Source organism: Nannobrachium achirus (assembly GCF_963921795.1).
Source record: "Nannobrachium achirus genome assembly, chromosome: 19".
Classification (NCBI taxonomy): domain Eukaryota; kingdom Metazoa; phylum Chordata; class Actinopteri; order Myctophiformes; family Myctophidae; genus Nannobrachium; species Nannobrachium achirus.
Window position 1 is genome coordinate 31418708 of NC_137826.1, and position 17460 is coordinate 31436167.

Below are 17460 nucleotides of genomic sequence, written 5' to 3' on the forward strand. Positions count from 1 at the left end.
ATTAAGCAGTAAGTGCAATTTGCTGAAGATACATATTTATTACAATATACTGTATGTTGGTTTTTTATAATGTACAGCTGGTGTTGTTGGTTATTAGTCTGTAATTATAACTATAATACCATATTGTCAGTAGCTTGTGCAATATGGCACAAGCACACACACTAGCTCTAGCCTACTTACAGCAAATCTGCACCATAAAATGATGTCCATAGAGTCTGACCATTGCAGTAATGTGTTCTCTTTGGTGACTCCATGGCAATCAAACCAAACAAAAACAAACAGCTAAACAGACTATCATTATGTATAGCTATGTATAGATATTATATCATAGCTGGCTGGCTCTTGCTGTAGTAGCTTACTTCCACACTACAATACCCATAAACCACTGCTGTTGACGCTCTGGTAATGTGCTCTCTTTGGTGACTCCATGGCAACCAACCCAAACAAAAACAAACTGCTTCTAGATTGGACTTTATGAATAGCTACTCTTTGTCAGGAATAAGCATAATTTCATAATGGGTGTGGATTACTATGTAACATTGGAAATAAACAGAACTGCGACTGATGCAATTATCAAGCAATCGTAAGTTTAGTTGTCTTTAAGGTGTCATTTTATATTGATGTAAATTAAAATGTTGAGATAACCACTTTGTTCATGATGGTCATTTCTAACCATTTTTCACTCAATCTGGCTAGATATCGACGTTTGGCACTGAAGTATCATCCCAGCACAAACAAGTCACCTGGAGCCCTAGAGAAATTCAGTCAACTTGCTGAAGCCTATGATGTCCTGAGCAACCGTAAGCATTTTAAACATCTTAAACGATCTTTTCAGCGTTGATATAGCCTTACATTTGTAATCACAGGATAGGAACATAGACATTGAGACAAAACAGTTACTGCAAAAAAGGTAACAAAAGAAGCTACTTTTATTCTGATGGCAAATGTTTATTGCGACCGTCAGTTCGCATTTACTATCAAAACCTCCACCGGCTGTCCGTCCGTCAGTCAGTCAGTCCGTCAGTCCGTCAGTCAGTCAGTCACACGTCACACTTTTGCCCTGCTCAAGTGCTCATATCTCCCCAACCGTTGCCCCGATCCATGCCAAATTTTGCACACACACTCCTTGCCTGCCAAACCACAACCTCCACCCATCAATTCTCACATGGCCTGGCCCTCTTCTAGCACCACCATGAGGCCGATTCTTGCAAAACAATTTTTGGACACTGCTCCTACAATTTTTGCCCTAAAATCACGCAAATCGGTACACAGTATGTCTACGGTCATCTCATCAACATGGATCTGTCCCATTTAGCGCCACCTTCAGGCCGATTTTTTTAAACACATTTTTGGACACTACTCCTACAGATTTTGCCCTAAAATCATGCAAATCGCTACACAGTATGTCTACACTCATGTCATCAACATGGATCTGTCTCATATAGCGCCACCATCAGGCTGATCTTTTCAAACACATTTTTGGACACTGCTCCTACAGATTTTGCCCTAAAATCACGCAAATCGGTACACAGTATGTCTACACTCATCTCATCAACATGGATCTGTCCCAAATAGCGCCACCATCAGGCCGATTTTTTCAAACACATTTTTGGACACTGCTCCTACACATTTTGGCCTAAAATCACGTTGCGACCTGACCGCTCGCTTATCTCCCGCTTAGGGAGTCTTACTGGTTATTTGTCCTTTTGGTGTGTGACTCCTTAACAACACTGTCCCATATGTCTTGGTAGGAAGCAGGTTAACTGGAAGGGAGGGCATCTGAGAACTCTTGGCATTTCTTTATTTTATATTCTTATGTTTTATTTACTTTTATTTTACAAATGTGGTGGCAAACACATAATCATTTTGAATGACATTTAAGGCATAATATTTATTTATACAAATTGCTGCAAAAGTCATTATGGACACTAGAGGCTGCATGTTCAAATCATGTATACTTTCCATTATTTACAACCATTTTCCACAGCATACTTTTTTTTTTTTTACATTTTGGAAGAAATAGACAATTTAACATTGAGGTGACTTTTTTTTTAGCTAGCAAAAAGGCTATTTATGACAAGTTTGGAGAAGAGGGACTAAAAGTTGGCATCCCACCAGAGTTTGGAGCAGCAGGTGCTTGGACATCTGGATACGTGTATCATGGGAACCCAGCGAAAACCTTCCAACAGTTTTTTGGAGGTGACAATCCATTTGCAGGTAAAGGAAAGTATTCAATTGTACGATTTAGCTGTTGATATATGTTTTATGATGTTAACGACTTGTGATTTTTGCAAGTCCACTCGACTCAGTAAAAGGTTGAGTTGAAGTCAACTTTATCGTTTGATGACATCATCACACACGACCCCCCAATTATTTGGGGGGTCCTCAGATAATTAATTTAATGTGGAACATTGTTTTCTCTCTCAACAGTAAACAGACCAACAAAGTTTAAGTGTATAGAGGGTATCTTTACATTTCTTAAGTGCCAATTTAAGGACTTTTTAATACCTCTAAAATGACAAATTAAACATTGTCCAAATTGTCAGCTATATAGTGACAGAAATTGTGAAAATAGCCAATCTACACGAATGCCAGAAAAGTCGACCTCTTTCAAAGTCGACCCCAAACTTGTTTCCCAACGGGTCTGAGGCCTTTAGCTATAGATGCAGAATAGACAAAAATCAAATATTTGCTTCTGGGGGTCCCTGGAACAAAATATTTTGTGATGGGGGTCCGTAGCCAAATACATATCATTCTGGGGGTCCTTCACATGACAAAGTTTGAGAAACACTGATGGCCACATAAGTTTTTTTCAGAAAATTGTTATGATTTAGAAGACATTTGTAGAATGTGCCTATCAGTGGTTAAGGACCCCCAAAATGTATTTTTGGCCGCGGACCCCCATCTCAAAATAGTTTGTTCCACGGATGGACCCCTATTGCTAACATTTTTGTTCCAGGGACCCCCAGAAGCACAGATTTGATTTTAGTCAAATCTGTGGCTAATTTTAGCCACAGACCCGTTGGGAAAAGAGTCTGGGTCGACTTTGAAAGAGGTCGACTTATCTGGCTACCATCTACACGAGAGGCGTTGTGAGCATGTAGATCCGCTATTTTCCACAATAGAACCATGTTATACCAAAAGTAATGTAGCACTCTAATATTGGATCATTCCGTTCTTGACAATAAGCAATCCTACTGTTTGAATGCTGTACACACGCACACATGGAGCAAAATACAAAGGATTTTTGTGTAATGAAGTCGACTCAGTCGACTTGTCGACTTTTTCGTTAATGCCCTATTTGAGATTAATAAAGGTATTGTGCTATTATTGTAAGACTTCCGTTCAAAAGATGTGGAAGAGATGGCAGTCAGATTGAATGGCCTGAAGCAAGGCAAGGGGGTGAAAACACAGGATCCTCCCATAGAGCGAGATCTTCACTTGTCCCTGGATGACCTCTTCCATGGATGCACAAAAAAGATTAAGATATCTCGTAGGGTAAGGATAATGTACGTCAATTGAGTACCTGAGACGGGAAAAGAAATCAAATGTAGATATTTTTTTGATTTACCAGACTGTAAACTGTAAAAATCTGTTAAATTCTTAATGCACCCCCCCTCATTTTGTTGAATTAGATTTGTTTACTTAATTCATATATATTAGGAATTATAAGACATAATACTTAAGGAAAGTGGAAAAAACAGTATATCTCCAACAGTTTGTGGAACAACATTATAAGACCTTACAAGCAATATTCAGCAGACAAAGGGAGCAGATAACATTAAAACAGACAATTGAACAACATGAGGGGGAGTGCATTAACAATTTAACAGATTAAAAATTACTAGTTTGTGGTTTACGGTCTGGTAAATCCAAAAATATCTATATTCAAAAAAATTAGAATATGGACTTAGACTGTTATTTGTCTCAGGTACTCAATTATTCTATTCTATCTGTCTCAAGTACATACAGATACATCTTGCAACTGTATTGGGTTGATCTTTAACATTGAATGAATACACACTAAAGTAGTGTTCATTTATCCATTTTGTAACTCCCAATAGTGTACAAATGGAGACTCTGAGTTCAATTAACACAGGATTTTACTGTGTAGATTGGATGATCCATGATGCAAACTATAGCTCCTGTGCACTTCAAGATAAAGTTCAAGCATAATCACCTTGTTCGGGGAATGATAATAAAATGATATCCTATTTTTTATTTATTTTTACCCAGGTAATGAACGAGGATGGATACACCTCCAGCATCAGAGATAAGATATTGACTATAGTTGTAAAGCCTGGATGGAATGAAGGCACAAGGATAACTTTCCCCCTGGAGGGTGACCAGGTAATTAAGAGAACTATCCAATGTATTGAATTTGTAATTGAGGGACAGTGAAGTCACAATTTAAGGACTTTTAAAACTTTTAAATACCTCAAGAAAGAAAGGAAAATAGACCATTACTGCATCCAAAAATAATCAACAAACTATATAATAACTGGTAAAACATTGGCCAAATTGTAAAATAATATAAGAAAAAGGCAAACATTTAGAAAATAGCCACACACACCCCGTATATCTAGGTGTGCCCTGGGATCTTTTGGCTATAAAAAGTGTGCCCTGGCAGAAAAAAGTTGAGAAAGACTGGTCTAGCCGACACCAACTTGGGACTATGAAAACATCAACAAACATTGTCATATCTAAAATAATACAAAAACACATAAGTGATTTAATTCAATAACGTCCTGTTAGACAGGGTGAATGACACTTAAGGCTTAAGGCCCATACATAATCCAGTTTAGGTGATAAGCAACTCACCTTTTAGGTGATAACCTTATCACCTAAAGAGTGAATTACATTAAAATCACTGTTTAGGTGAGTTGCTACTCACTTAGCACAGCATCTCAAAGGGCACACAAAAGGTCTGCGGCGCAGTGGTTGAGAAACACTGGGCTAGACCACACTCTCGGAACGCATACCATGATAGGCCAATTATTTCCTAAGGCTCGTGTTTGGAAAAGTGCAAATATGTTTTTCAATGTCACCTTTTGTCTTTAGGGGCCAAACAGTATTCCTGCTGACATCATCTTCATAGTGCGACAGAAAAGTCATCCTTGGTTTGTTAGACAGAAGAATGACCTGGTGTATAAGGCACAGATTGCTCTAGAAATGGTGAGTCAGGCTTGAAAGGTCAAAACCTTTTCTACATCTGCAATGATACTAGTCTAGTGTATATGTTTTCATATGACTTCCTCTTATATTTTATCCGCTGTTGACTTTTTTATTTATTATTCTATATTTCTGAGAGCAATAAAGTTACATTTGTGAACATATTTGATTCAAGCTGAAATGCTGTAAAATCCATAACATCTGCTACTGGATTTTCACAAATGGCTACTAATCACTGTTTATTGCCATTACATTATTGCTGTTTATCCTCTGTGAATCGTTGTATATTATCCAGTATATCGTCACTGTTGGGCAGAAATCTTGTATATCTCCATATTTTAGCTTTTTATCTATCATACAAGAGTGTGGCGAACTCCGAACTGTGAAAATAGCTGATCGACAAGCACACAAAGCATTGCAATGCGTTCTGAGCATGTAGGTCTGTTATTTTTTATATTTTGGAAAACATTAAATTGAAAGTGAAATGGTTAAATGTTAAGTGTGGGTTGTGATTAAATAATAAGTACTTTGGATCCATTGGAAGTTTTTTTCCTTAAAAGTAACGGTTTTGGACATGTTTATTCCCTTTCCTGCAGGCTCTGACTGGCTTCTCTGTGGATGTGGAGACACTAGATGGCAGGCTGCTCAACATTCCAATCAATGACATTGTGCAGTAAGTGCTCTGCTATCATGGATGCTGCTGATATTGCAGATGGAATAGCTATATTATTTATTATCCCAGAACAATACTAACACATACTATTTGAGCTCCTAGGCATAATCACAAGGTAAATGTAAATAATGCATCCTATGTTAATATCTGGAATTAATGTGTTCTTGTCTGTCACATCTTAACCAGCCCCCAGTACAATAAAGTGGTGACTGGAGAAGGAATGCCATTGTCCCAGGACCCATCCAGAAGAGGCAACCTAATCATTGTCTTTGACACCCAATTCCCCCAGAAGCTCTCTGCTGAAAAGAAACGTGTGATCAAACAGGCCCTGACTTCCTAAAAACGAACAACCAGTGGTGTAAAGTAACTACATACTGAGTTTATTTTATATTATAAAACATACATTAACCACTTTTAGCCCTATTTTGCCCTACTTGGTTATTTGAAAGTAGCCGATCTACAAGCCCACAACGCGTTGTGAGCTTGTAGATCTGCTAATTCCAAACATTTTGTTCATTTACTTTTGGTACTTTAAGTATATTTTGATGCCAACACTTTTTGTGCTTTTACTCAAGTACATTTTGCATTCCGTAACAGAGTATTTCTACATTGCAGTATTGATACTTTTACTTAAAAAAAATGTGAGTACTTTTCCCACCACTGACAACCACAGCTGTACTCTGTGATATATTTCGATTGATTGAATACTTTATTAACAGTTTGCAAAAAAAGGCAAGGTGGCACAGATTCATACAAAAGAATGCTAAAAGACCAACCCCTTAAGGTCCTGTGTATTCAACTCATCGAGACATTTAAAGACAAACAATCAACATAATATACAGTAATATGCAAAAACATCATATATTCGAGTAGTAAGAAAGAAAGATATGTACAGCAATAGTTGGGGGGGGGGGGGGGTATCGTTTCTGGTGATGAGCTTAGACTTTTTACTTCTTACAGGGGCCAATTTGCAGCCACCTGTAGGTGCTCTTTTTGAAGGAGGTAGTTCATGACTGACTAAAGCTTGATTTATATGGCACATCACATCAAAAATAGCAGATGTACAAGCTCACAATGTGTAGTAGATCTTCAATTTTTGTCATGTGACATAATACAACAGTATAAATAAATATTTGTAGATGCGTTGCCATCTGGACATGACTCTTTAGATTTGAAATAAAGTTACATTTCTCTTCTTGTTGCCACAATTTATTGCAGAGCTTTTGTCACACTTGGGATGGAAGTCAAGAGTGAAGGTGAACCTGTAAACAACAAAACAACAGCACGTCTCCCGTAATGGTAGGGAATCGTCATCCAGCCAGTTAGCAGCAGCTTTTATAGTGTAGTTGAGCCTTTGTGTTGCGCCATCATCATGGCCCGCTTCAGCTGCTCGTATGTGACAAACATCACCACGTTCCAGGAGCCCAGACGCAGGAAGGATGGCATGAACCTGAATGAACGGGGTCAGGGTATGATGTTAGACTGAGCCCCACTCAACTTGAAACATTTACCACTTAACCCCTGTTTTCAATCTGATTCAGGAGAAAGAAAGAAAAACTATTCTGTGAACCCGCCATGATCTTGAACATCTGCTATTTTTGAAGAATTTTGGAAGCAGATGTACAAGAAGCAAATATCTGAGTTACAAATGTTCACTTTTAAACAGATACATTCAAAGATTTGCAAAACATTTCCAGATTAAAAAAAATAAATAGCAGATCTACAAGCTTACAGCGAGGCACTCGGTGCCTTGCTGTGAGCTTGTATCTCTGCTATTTTTGGAGCGGTGAAAGCGCTCCCAATAGACAGGTATGTCTGTGGCTGGCTATGTGGCTATGTGGCTGGCTATGTGGCTATGTGGCTGGCTATGTCCGTAGCCTGGCAATACCTTGATTGGCCACACATGTTAAAGGAGGGGCGCTGTTGTGCAGGCACACACACACACACACACACACACACACACACACACACACACACGCACACACACAGTATAGCTGCTCAGATTCACCGCTCCACTTCGAACCGAGGTTTGATTTTTCAATAGCTAAAGCATAATACAATGTTTAAAGTGGTTCCAGGTCTTAATGGGTTAAGATGTCTAGCTATATATTGACTTGCCCAAAATAGGGACAACAGGCTAAAAGCCGTTGAACGCTCTCCCATGTGTTTATTTTGTGTACATCTAACTGTTTTATATCAGGTCATTGCTTAGTAATGCTTACCCCTTATAAAAGGCAAACGGCCCCTCTCTTCTGGCCATGGATATGGCACAGCTGAGGACACCGCTGTACTGGCCAAGGGCAGAGTTCATGAATCGTGTCTTGACCACATCAACTGGAGAAGCGATCACCGTGGTGCACAGGCCCGCGCCAAAAGCAGACACTAAATGGCAGGGTAGATCATCTGTAGAAGAGTAAATGCCAATAGTTATGAAATGTCTAGGGCTTGATTCTCCCAGACTCCCACCATTTGTGTTTCTGGGCCTCCAATCGGCATTGTAGATTGTGGTCCTCATTGTTAATTTAACTCTGAGAGTGTACAAACGGAAGCAAATTTTAGACCCTCATACACTCTGAGTTACAGACCTGTAAGGGTCCATTCCTAACTATGTATCATTCATTATTATTACCAAAAGAATGGTCTTTGAACTGCATAATGACAGAAAAAGGTAGGCTGCAATAAATTTGTTTTGTATTGTATTGAACTGAAGTTCTTTGTCTCACCTGTCATAGCTTTGGAATTGATAAGTGTATCCTTAATGAAGTCATATGTCACCAATTCAGTGCAATTAACAATTGCATTACGAGCAATGTTTGGACCAGAACCTGCAAAGCACAGCAAAAGAAGAACATCTTAATAATAACTCAACAATTCATTAATAATTAATAATATGTACAATGCATGCAGTACACCAAATGCTTATAAATGCAATAAGTAGTGCAATGAAGCTACCTCTCCACAAGCCACGGATGCCTTCTTCCTTAGCAATGGTCTTGTAGGCATCCATCGTGCCATTATAGCGTCTGGCAAGCCCAGAAGACCTGACCTGTGCCTGGAAGCGAACTTTCACTACATCTGTGGGTTGAGCAAAAGCCACCGCCATGGCCCCGGTGGTGCATCCTGCCAGCAGCCGACTTCCCATGCCTACATCTGAAGTGAAAATGATAAAGAAATAAATACCGGTATATACAGTATAATATTAAAAACAATAGCAGCACAGATTACAACAGTTACAACGCCACCAGGAGGCCAATTTTTTTTAAACATGTCTTTTGATATTACTCCTACAGATTTTGTCCAAACATCAAAATTGTTACACATTATGTCTATAGTCGTGTGATCAAGATGGATCTGTCCAATCTTTTGAGCGGTACGCTAGCCGCTTCAATACATGGCTTTGTGTATATCCATTTGCGTATGTCCGTGCAAAATGGACAGGCCATCAAATACTTATTATGTAACCATATGTCCCTTTTCTGATTGGACAATATAATGATGAGACGTCATGTGGGTCTATCATCATCAGCACCGCTCACTTCAACACGTGTGTCCATCCTATTTGGCTAAGATTGGCATCTACAAAATGCTTCAAACCATGAACGCAGCAGATTCCACAGACATTGCTGGCCCACAACAACCAGATCAGATCTGCCAGAGACCTGTACTCCGAAGAGCACTTTTTCGAGTTTATTCTTCATCACGCATTATTCAATGGACAAACAACTGAAAAACTATTTTCTGACACTGACAACAAAGTATATTGAAATTTAACTGGAGTAACAAAGATGAAATGGCATGTACTCACTGTTGGAACCTTTGTTATAGAACTGTTTTACGGAGTCATAAAGACCAATGCGGACAGAGGCAAAGGTCATCTGTCTCTGGAGTCCAGCCACCAGGCCGTTGTAGAGGCTCCTGGGTCCCTCTGTGCGGACCATTGTGGTGATGGTGCCGAACACACCACGATACTTCAGTACTGGACCCTTGCCTGCTGCAGCCGAGGAGCTTCCACCCTCCCCCTGAAGCTGTGCAGGAGAAATGGTCATAAAACATTAAAACACTACAACAGAAGCATTAAGACTGTGTCATGCATTTATGTTGATGAAATATATTATGCATTTTTATTTTTCTCAAAAGTGAGTAAAATGCACATTTAGTGAGGTGAGGTATCATATCTACCTACAGAACTGTATAGAGCGCCCCAAGCAACCTAAAATAATTTTCTATTGGATATTTAGAACTTCAGTAGCCTACCTGGAGCCGCACTTTGGCGGTGTCCAGAGGAAAGGTGAAGAGGTCAGCGATGCAGGCTGCTGTTCCAGCTCCCACAAACTTCACAGCTGCCGTCGGAGGGACATCTGCGGCCTTGAATCCAACCATTTTTACAAACTAAACAAGATACCTCCAAATGTGACGGTTGTTGTTCGTGTGTGGAATGGAAGTGATCAGCTGGCAATGAAATCTGAAAACAAAATTAAGAAAGGATTGAGACCGTCACATAACTTTCGCCATGTATAGCAGGCTGTATAGCAGGTTACCTGTCCTGTACATTGGTTTCGAACCAGTCAAAGATAAACGTCACAATGAATGGATCATGTTATGGCCTTCTTTCTCCTTCATATCTGACTGTCCAGCCTGGGTATGACTAGCCAGAACCACAAGTGTAAAGTGGGGTAGGTAGCCTACAGTTACTCAAATGAGCAGCAAAGATAATGTCAGGATACCAATTTTATCCAATCAGGAGATAAAACTTGTGCAGGCTAAACAAGTGATGTATTGGAAGTGATTAAAATGAGCAGAATAAATTGGAGTTGATAGATTAAATTGGCATCAATGTGGATAAACAGTTTCTGTTTACTAAAGAGCTGGAGAGACAGAGACCCATCCATAGCAGTGATTAATAGGAGAAAATAGAGCTTTAACTATTTAACAATAAACAAAAAAACTTTTGTTTTAAACTAAATATCACTTGTACCTTTAATCAACATTAAGACAGTTTTGCCTGTTAAAAACAATTTCTTACCTTCAATCAATGACAATCAGTCATCAGTCAGTGTGAGATCAAGATTCTCTAAAGGCGTCCCTCTGGCTGAATTTACCATCAGCTATTAATTGGTTTTCGTGTATGTCCATAGAAAACCGTTCAAAAAGTATCTGCCTAAACATACTCCAAATTCTGAAAATGTTTCAATTGGCTAAAATGTATATGTAATCAATAGGCAATTTCTTACAACAAAAAACCTGAGTATAAAACCTGAGCCAATGCCACTGGATGGAACGCTGGTCTGAGAGAGAAGAAGAGAAAGCTGCTGCCTTTTATACCCCCATTATTACCCCCACATTATTACATCACAGCAAGGCAGCTGTGTATGGCTGTGTGGTTTGTTTTGTCAAGGCCTCCTGCATTGCTTTGTGAGACCTCATTTGCATTACAGATGAGACACCTGTACAGATGAGATGATACTATGCACGTGTTGGACAGCAACACCCCGAATCTGTATTGCACAACAATAGAACGTGTAGCACTGAAACATAATACAAGACCCATTCATTCTTTCATTGATCCATTCATAATAGAAATGGGTGGCTCCAATGGAAAGAATATTCAGTTACGCAAAAGTTAAATTTCTGATCTACTGCCTCATGTTACCTTCTATCAATCCTGCTGCGGTTTGCACCTTGTATGGCCCTCACAAGTCATCTATTCATAGTTCTCTGATGATTAGAATACAATCTAGTAAATGCCTTGACAACATTCTGGACATTCTCAGTACTTGAGCTAAATAAATATGCCGTTATATAACATTTTTCATCAACTAGTCCTGTGGTTCCCAAACTAGTGAAAATAGCAGATCTGCAAGCGCACAACGTTGTGAGCTTGTAGATCGGCTATTTTCACTACTTCTTAATTAGCCTATTATAATTTTTTACTGGTGGAAATGTCTTTTTTTTTGTTTTAAAATCTATACAATTATATTATATTTTCTATATTTTGAAATATACATATTTTTTTAATGTAGGAAAATAAAATGGGATTTTTATTCCAGTCGTGACCCATTAGAAATGGTGATGCACAAATGGTGCCCACTGAACTAGACCCACTGAAGGAAATTAGATTAGCTGCATAGAGAAAGACAATGCATTTAAAATAAAAACAATTGTTAATAATTCTGACTACAATAACTATATTGTTCACCCCTGTCTTCAGTTGTGGTGTGGACTGTGTCATCCAATTGAATTGGAACTTTGTTTTGTAATAGTTACAGTTTTTGATAGTGCTTAATCTGGACATCCCATTACAGAATGTGCTTGTTGTGTTTGTACAATGCTGAGTCATGATGAGAAACCAAGGCCCACCCCCCAAAATACGCCCCACTCCCCCTCCCTAAAAGTACATCCATATGTTCAGAAACACTACAGCATCTCACCACTGCCCGTGTCCCCATTCCAACCTTAGTGCCTATTCTATTACTTACGTAACAGTTAGTCCTAGTTTTGAGTCAGTAGCCTGTCCATATTTAACCTTTACAGGTTGTTGTTGTTGTTTTTTGATTTTGGATGCAGTTATGGATACATTTCTTTTAAAACAGTGAACAGTTATTCTGTGGAGAGTATCACTTTTCTGGAGAAAGACAACATCCATCTATTGTCCATATGGACTAAACACTTCATTCTTATGCCAAGTTATGACAAAGTCCTCAGAAGGTCATCATTGCTACAGTATATTGGTCTTCTTTGTGCAGTGGTACAGGCTTCATATGGCTTTGGCAATAATGTAATTTTAAAATGAGAAGCATTAGTTCACAATTCTCCCCTAAAAAAACTACAGTATACAATATATTCATGTATATATTGTCAGGTCTTTATAGTTGAATTGACACCTACACACTGCAATACGAATGTTAAATAAACAAGAATATGATATGGATATTGAATGTATTTTGAAGTTATTCACCCCCAATATTCCTGTGTTTCTGAAAAGAACTTTTGAATATTTCATCAAGTAACGAGCAATGTTATTACTATTGACCATAATATTAAATAATACCAATCAACTGTTCTATTAGGTACTGTAGGTTAAGATGAGATACAAATGAATCCCAGACAATAGACACAATGTATTTTAAAGCTTTATTGGGTTATACATATTTGTTTTCCCACAAAATAAGTAAACGTCTTATTGCCAGCAATAAGCCATACTTTCACAATGATGAGCAAACAGCTCTGTAAACAGTGACATTGATGAATATAAACCTACTTATTTACAGTACACCATAAAAAATGTAAACATTACAGTCAACATGTGGTCATTACATCAATATACAGTATATGCAGTGCAATTCTGTCAGCTAAAAGTTAAAATCTTCAATCACTTCAATCAATATTTGGCAACATGAACACAGATTCTAACCTGTGACATCTTCAGAACGTCATAGTTTGAACTTTTAGGTTTTCTTCAGAAAACTGTATGCATGCAGCATGACACTTACTACTTATTTACTATGACACTATGGCATATCAGCCAAAATTCCAATGGTTCTCAAATGTTTTATTTACAAGGACCCCCATATCACTGAGTGTGTACAAATGGAAAAATGTGGTTCCATTGGCATTTATACACTCTACAGGTCCATTTGGTTCCATTTGTACATTCTCAGTGTTACAGACCTGTTATGGTCATTCAGGGTTATGCCTTTATGTGTTTCTGGTAATATTATTTTCCATCTCATTTTGTATGTCCACGGCAAAACATTTTTTTGACAAAAATGTCCACCACAAGCCAACATGGCGATGACCCCTAGTTCTTCTCTAATTTACTCTGAATCAATGCTAAACGGTCCACGATGATGAGAGTAGCATAGATAGATGAACTCTTTATAGTAGATTTTAACATGAACATGCCTCTTTGCTGCCACCTGGTCAATCTACATGAACTATGTTTAGGCCTATATATTTATAAGAGTCTCATACAATGGAGAAGGTGCCTAAAAACCTCCAGCTGCATTTCAAAGGTGTCATTGAGATCATGTTCATCTGAACAACATGAAGCGCATAACTTTGCATTGAACATTATGCACAGCAGTTGAAACAGTGTCGCCTGACAGCCCCCCTTGCCAAACAGGCTTTTAGCTTTGCTGCAGTGATTCTATCTATCATATAATTAGAGAAGTCAGTCGGTCAGTCACACAATGCATTATCTATTCACTCGCTTCAGTGACTGATCCCAAATTTAACATGGCATTGGCCATTAGCATTATACACACGGTGACGGAGCCCGAATTTCATTTTTCCCAAATTCAAGCTATTTATTAGCGTTTCTTCACCACTTCTGTTCAACTCTACAGCCTGTTGTCAGGGTTACGGTCCGTTCCTCCAGGCCATGGGATCTGTAGCCCTGGGCCCACACACAGTTCACGCTCTCTCTCTCTCTCTCTCTCTCTCTCTGCATGCATGGGTCACGCATGCACCGGATGATGTCTGTCTCATCTTCCAATGGGTATGGAAAAATTATGTGGAGCAAGCACATACATCCCCATACTTCTATTCACCTAATTTTGCTGTTAAATTATTTGTATCCATCATAAATATACACTCCTCCATGGGCTGCTCCTTACATTATGATGCTCCCACATATTCTCACGCACGCACCAGTTACAGTTACTTTCCCCATAACCCACACTCTGCACATATTTTGCAGCACATATCTTCGAACGGGTAAGGTCTAGTGTTATGTTAATTGCATTACATTCTCAACTACTGCAAGTGAGGAGCAGATGACCTGTACAGGCTCACTGAAGAAAGGACTGAAATCACACCTGTATTCAACACATTCACGTCTGAAATCCTTTGAGAGGATTTGCATTCATGAAGCCCCAGTAGCACTATAGCGACTGTGCTGTGCTGAAACGTGGGCTTTACGTGTCATGTCTGTCGAACAACACAGTCACACAACAAAGTAGCCTTGGTTTGGCATCCATGCCTGCACAGCTCTGTCTGAGAAATGTATAATTACACTGAAGAATGAAGTCAGAATGGAGACTCCCAGGACTGTGCTCTGGTCATCGCTCGCTTAATCTGTTCATATGACACAAACATCACAATGTTCCAAGACCCCAGTCGCAGGAACGACGGTATGAACCTGAAGCAGACAAAATACAAGACAAGTAAAGAAGTGTACATTTCAACCAAAGGATCCATTTGGTTCCATTTTCACACTTTTGTAATTAAATTAACACACTGGATTTAGTGTGAAGGAACCCTATCTTGCACAGGGTGCACATTTTTAAAAGTGAAAATAGCCGATCTACAATCTCACACCATATCGATGTAGATCATCTATTTTCACTATTTTAAAATGTTGTTCAAAATCGTAAAAGATTTTGGCGTTTTGGCATAAGGGGGGTAATAAGGTGCCGTGCAAGATAGGGCCAACAGTGATGATGATGTACTGTATTTACCCCTTATAGAAAGCTGTGGGTCCCTCTTTTGTCAGCATATTGATAGTACAGTGAATGGCACTTCTGTACTGCCTGCCTGCACTGCCTGAGCCTGAGTTCATGTAGCGTGTTTTGACTACATCCACCGGGGAAGCCACAAGGGTTGTAAAGAACCCCGCTATGAAGGCAGACGTGAAGTGACACGGCATTTCATCTGTGGGTAAATATAGACGATGACACATTCATTAACAACCTTGCATTACTTTATACTATCTATAACTGGAATGATCATTGCTTGTTTTGTTTCTCTGATCCGTCTCACCTGCCATGAGGTTATACTTCAGGATGAGCTCCTTGAAGATGTCATAGGTTACCAACTCTGCACAATTCACAATGGCGTTACGTGTTATGTTTGGCATGCAACCTAGATGAGAAACAGAGAGGTGATAAGAACAGGCATTCAGGAACCATCAAGACAATGCAAGCTGTGATATCAGCACGTATGGCAATAAAAACAAAAGAAAAATATAGACATTTAAGATGACCGTTACCTCTCCAAAGGCCCCGCACACCCTCATCACGAGCAATAGTCCGGTAAGCGTCCATGGTGCCACTGTATCTTTTTTCACCGTCCATCAGGCCCTGGGCTTGGAAACGTACTTTCACCACATCTGTGGGCTGTGCAAAAACCACAGCCAAGGCTCCTGTGGTGCTTCCTGCCATTAGCCGGACAATGATCCCAGCATCTGAAGAAGAGTATAATGATTTTAAGACAGTGGTTCCCAAACTTTTTAGCTTGTGACCCTAAAGAGAAATTAGACATTTGCCCGGACTCAAACTAGTGAAAACAGCAGATCTACAAGCTCACAAAAACATGTACGCGACCCACAAATGGGTCCCGACTCCCGAGTCGACCCAGTGTTTGGGAAACAGTGATTTAAGAGGATCGAGTCACAGTGAATCGTGGGGTCAACACATTGCTAGTGTGTGTATGAAGAACTCACTCTCTGAGCCTCGAGAGTAGAACTGCTTCATGGAGTCATAGAGACCGATTCGAACAGAGGCAAAGGTCATCTGCCTCTGGAGTCCTGCCACCAGGCCATTGTAGAGGCCTTTGGATCCTTCTGTTCGCACAATTGTCGTGATGGTACCATAGACTCCCCGATACCTAGCGTTGGCCATTGTTTGAGATTCACCTTGGATCTGTGAAATAGAATGATACAGTACATATGATGCTGAGCAACAGACTATTAGAATGTTGTCTGGAGATGTGATAATGTGGTTTTATTTTTTAATTGACTAAGAATGAGATATTGTTGTCAATACTCAATTTATTATATTGTTGGAAACCTTGTATGTCCAAAACTGTTTGTTTTGTATTTATCAATTTAAAAATGATTTAAAATAGTGAAAATAGATTATCTACAAGTACACAATGCCCTGCACCGTGAGGCGTTGTGTGCTTGTAGATTTGTTATTTTCACTAGCCTTGTGTGACAGTCTTGTATGATGAAGCAGGGCTTTACTTTATGAAAAAAAAACATAGAAATTTGAAACTTAAGGAGAAACTTAAGGAGACAATATAAAATGTACTCTCCATCATTCAATGCTTTGCTTAATTGCTTATGTGGATAGCTAAAAATAAACCTTGCTTTAAAAAATAGACTAAGAATAAATTCTTGGTGCATCTAACCTGTAGTCTGACTTTAGCAGTATCCAGGGGAAAGGTGACCAGATCAGCGATGCAGCCTGCAGTGCCTGCACCGAAGAACTTGATGGCAGTAGAAGGTGCCAGGTCTGTGGCTTTTATGGCAACCATTGCTGTGTTGGGATTGATGGGATGTTCACAGGATTTGGGTTAAATAATGGTGTATTTTTGCCCTCTTTGTATTATCTAAAGAGAGACAGATATGAGATGTCCCTTACAGACTAATCAGCTCAATACAGGCTATGAAAAGAGAGCACAACAGCTCAATATGTTCTCTGTTGATAACAAACTGTGCAACACTGGTTAGTATATTGTTATTGTATGCTATCATTACTTAAAAACAATTAAATGTCTTAAAATAATTGAATAGTTGTACATACCTGTGAGTGAAGGCAAAGAAGAATTATTCAAGTTGTTCCCTGTAAACGTGTTGATTCACTCTTTCTCTTCTAAAGTCAGATAATCTCTTG

At 39.1% G+C, this 17460-nt stretch overlaps 3 protein-coding genes across 3 annotated transcripts; 1 reads left to right on the top strand and 2 right to left on the bottom strand.

Annotated features, from left to right (window-relative positions):
* Positions 1-515: 515 nt before the first annotated feature.
* dnajb13 (DnaJ heat shock protein family (Hsp40) member B13) lies at positions 516-6185 on the top strand (the record flags this gene model as incomplete). Its single annotated transcript, XM_080749394.1, has 8 exons — positions 516-583; positions 697-800; positions 2056-2217; positions 3338-3498; positions 4237-4350; positions 5062-5175; positions 5769-5845; positions 6032-6185. 8 exons carry the CDS (start codon positions 516-518, stop codon positions 6183-6185), a joined length of 954 nt encoding a protein of 317 aa, XP_080605520.1.
* Positions 6186-7180: 995 nt separating this feature from the next.
* Positions 7181-10225, bottom strand: LOC308304765 (dicarboxylate carrier UCP2-like; the record flags this gene model as incomplete). Its single annotated transcript, XM_080749395.1, has 6 exons — positions 7181-7295; positions 8068-8248; positions 8569-8670; positions 8798-8995; positions 9651-9870; positions 10100-10225. 6 exons carry the CDS (start codon positions 10223-10225, stop codon positions 7181-7183), a joined length of 942 nt encoding a protein of 313 aa, XP_080605521.1.
* A 4647-nt stretch (positions 10226-14872) lies between these two features.
* On the bottom strand, positions 14873-17101 carry LOC308304990 (dicarboxylate carrier UCP2-like; the record flags this gene model as incomplete). The annotated part of the gene is made up of 6 exons (XM_080749614.1): positions 14873-14984; positions 15304-15496; positions 15605-15706; positions 15834-16028; positions 16287-16485; positions 16976-17101. The coding sequence occupies 6 exons, from the start codon at positions 17099-17101 to the stop codon at positions 14873-14875; spliced, it is 927 nt and encodes a 308-aa protein (XP_080605740.1).
* Positions 17102-17460: the final 359 nt, after the last annotated feature.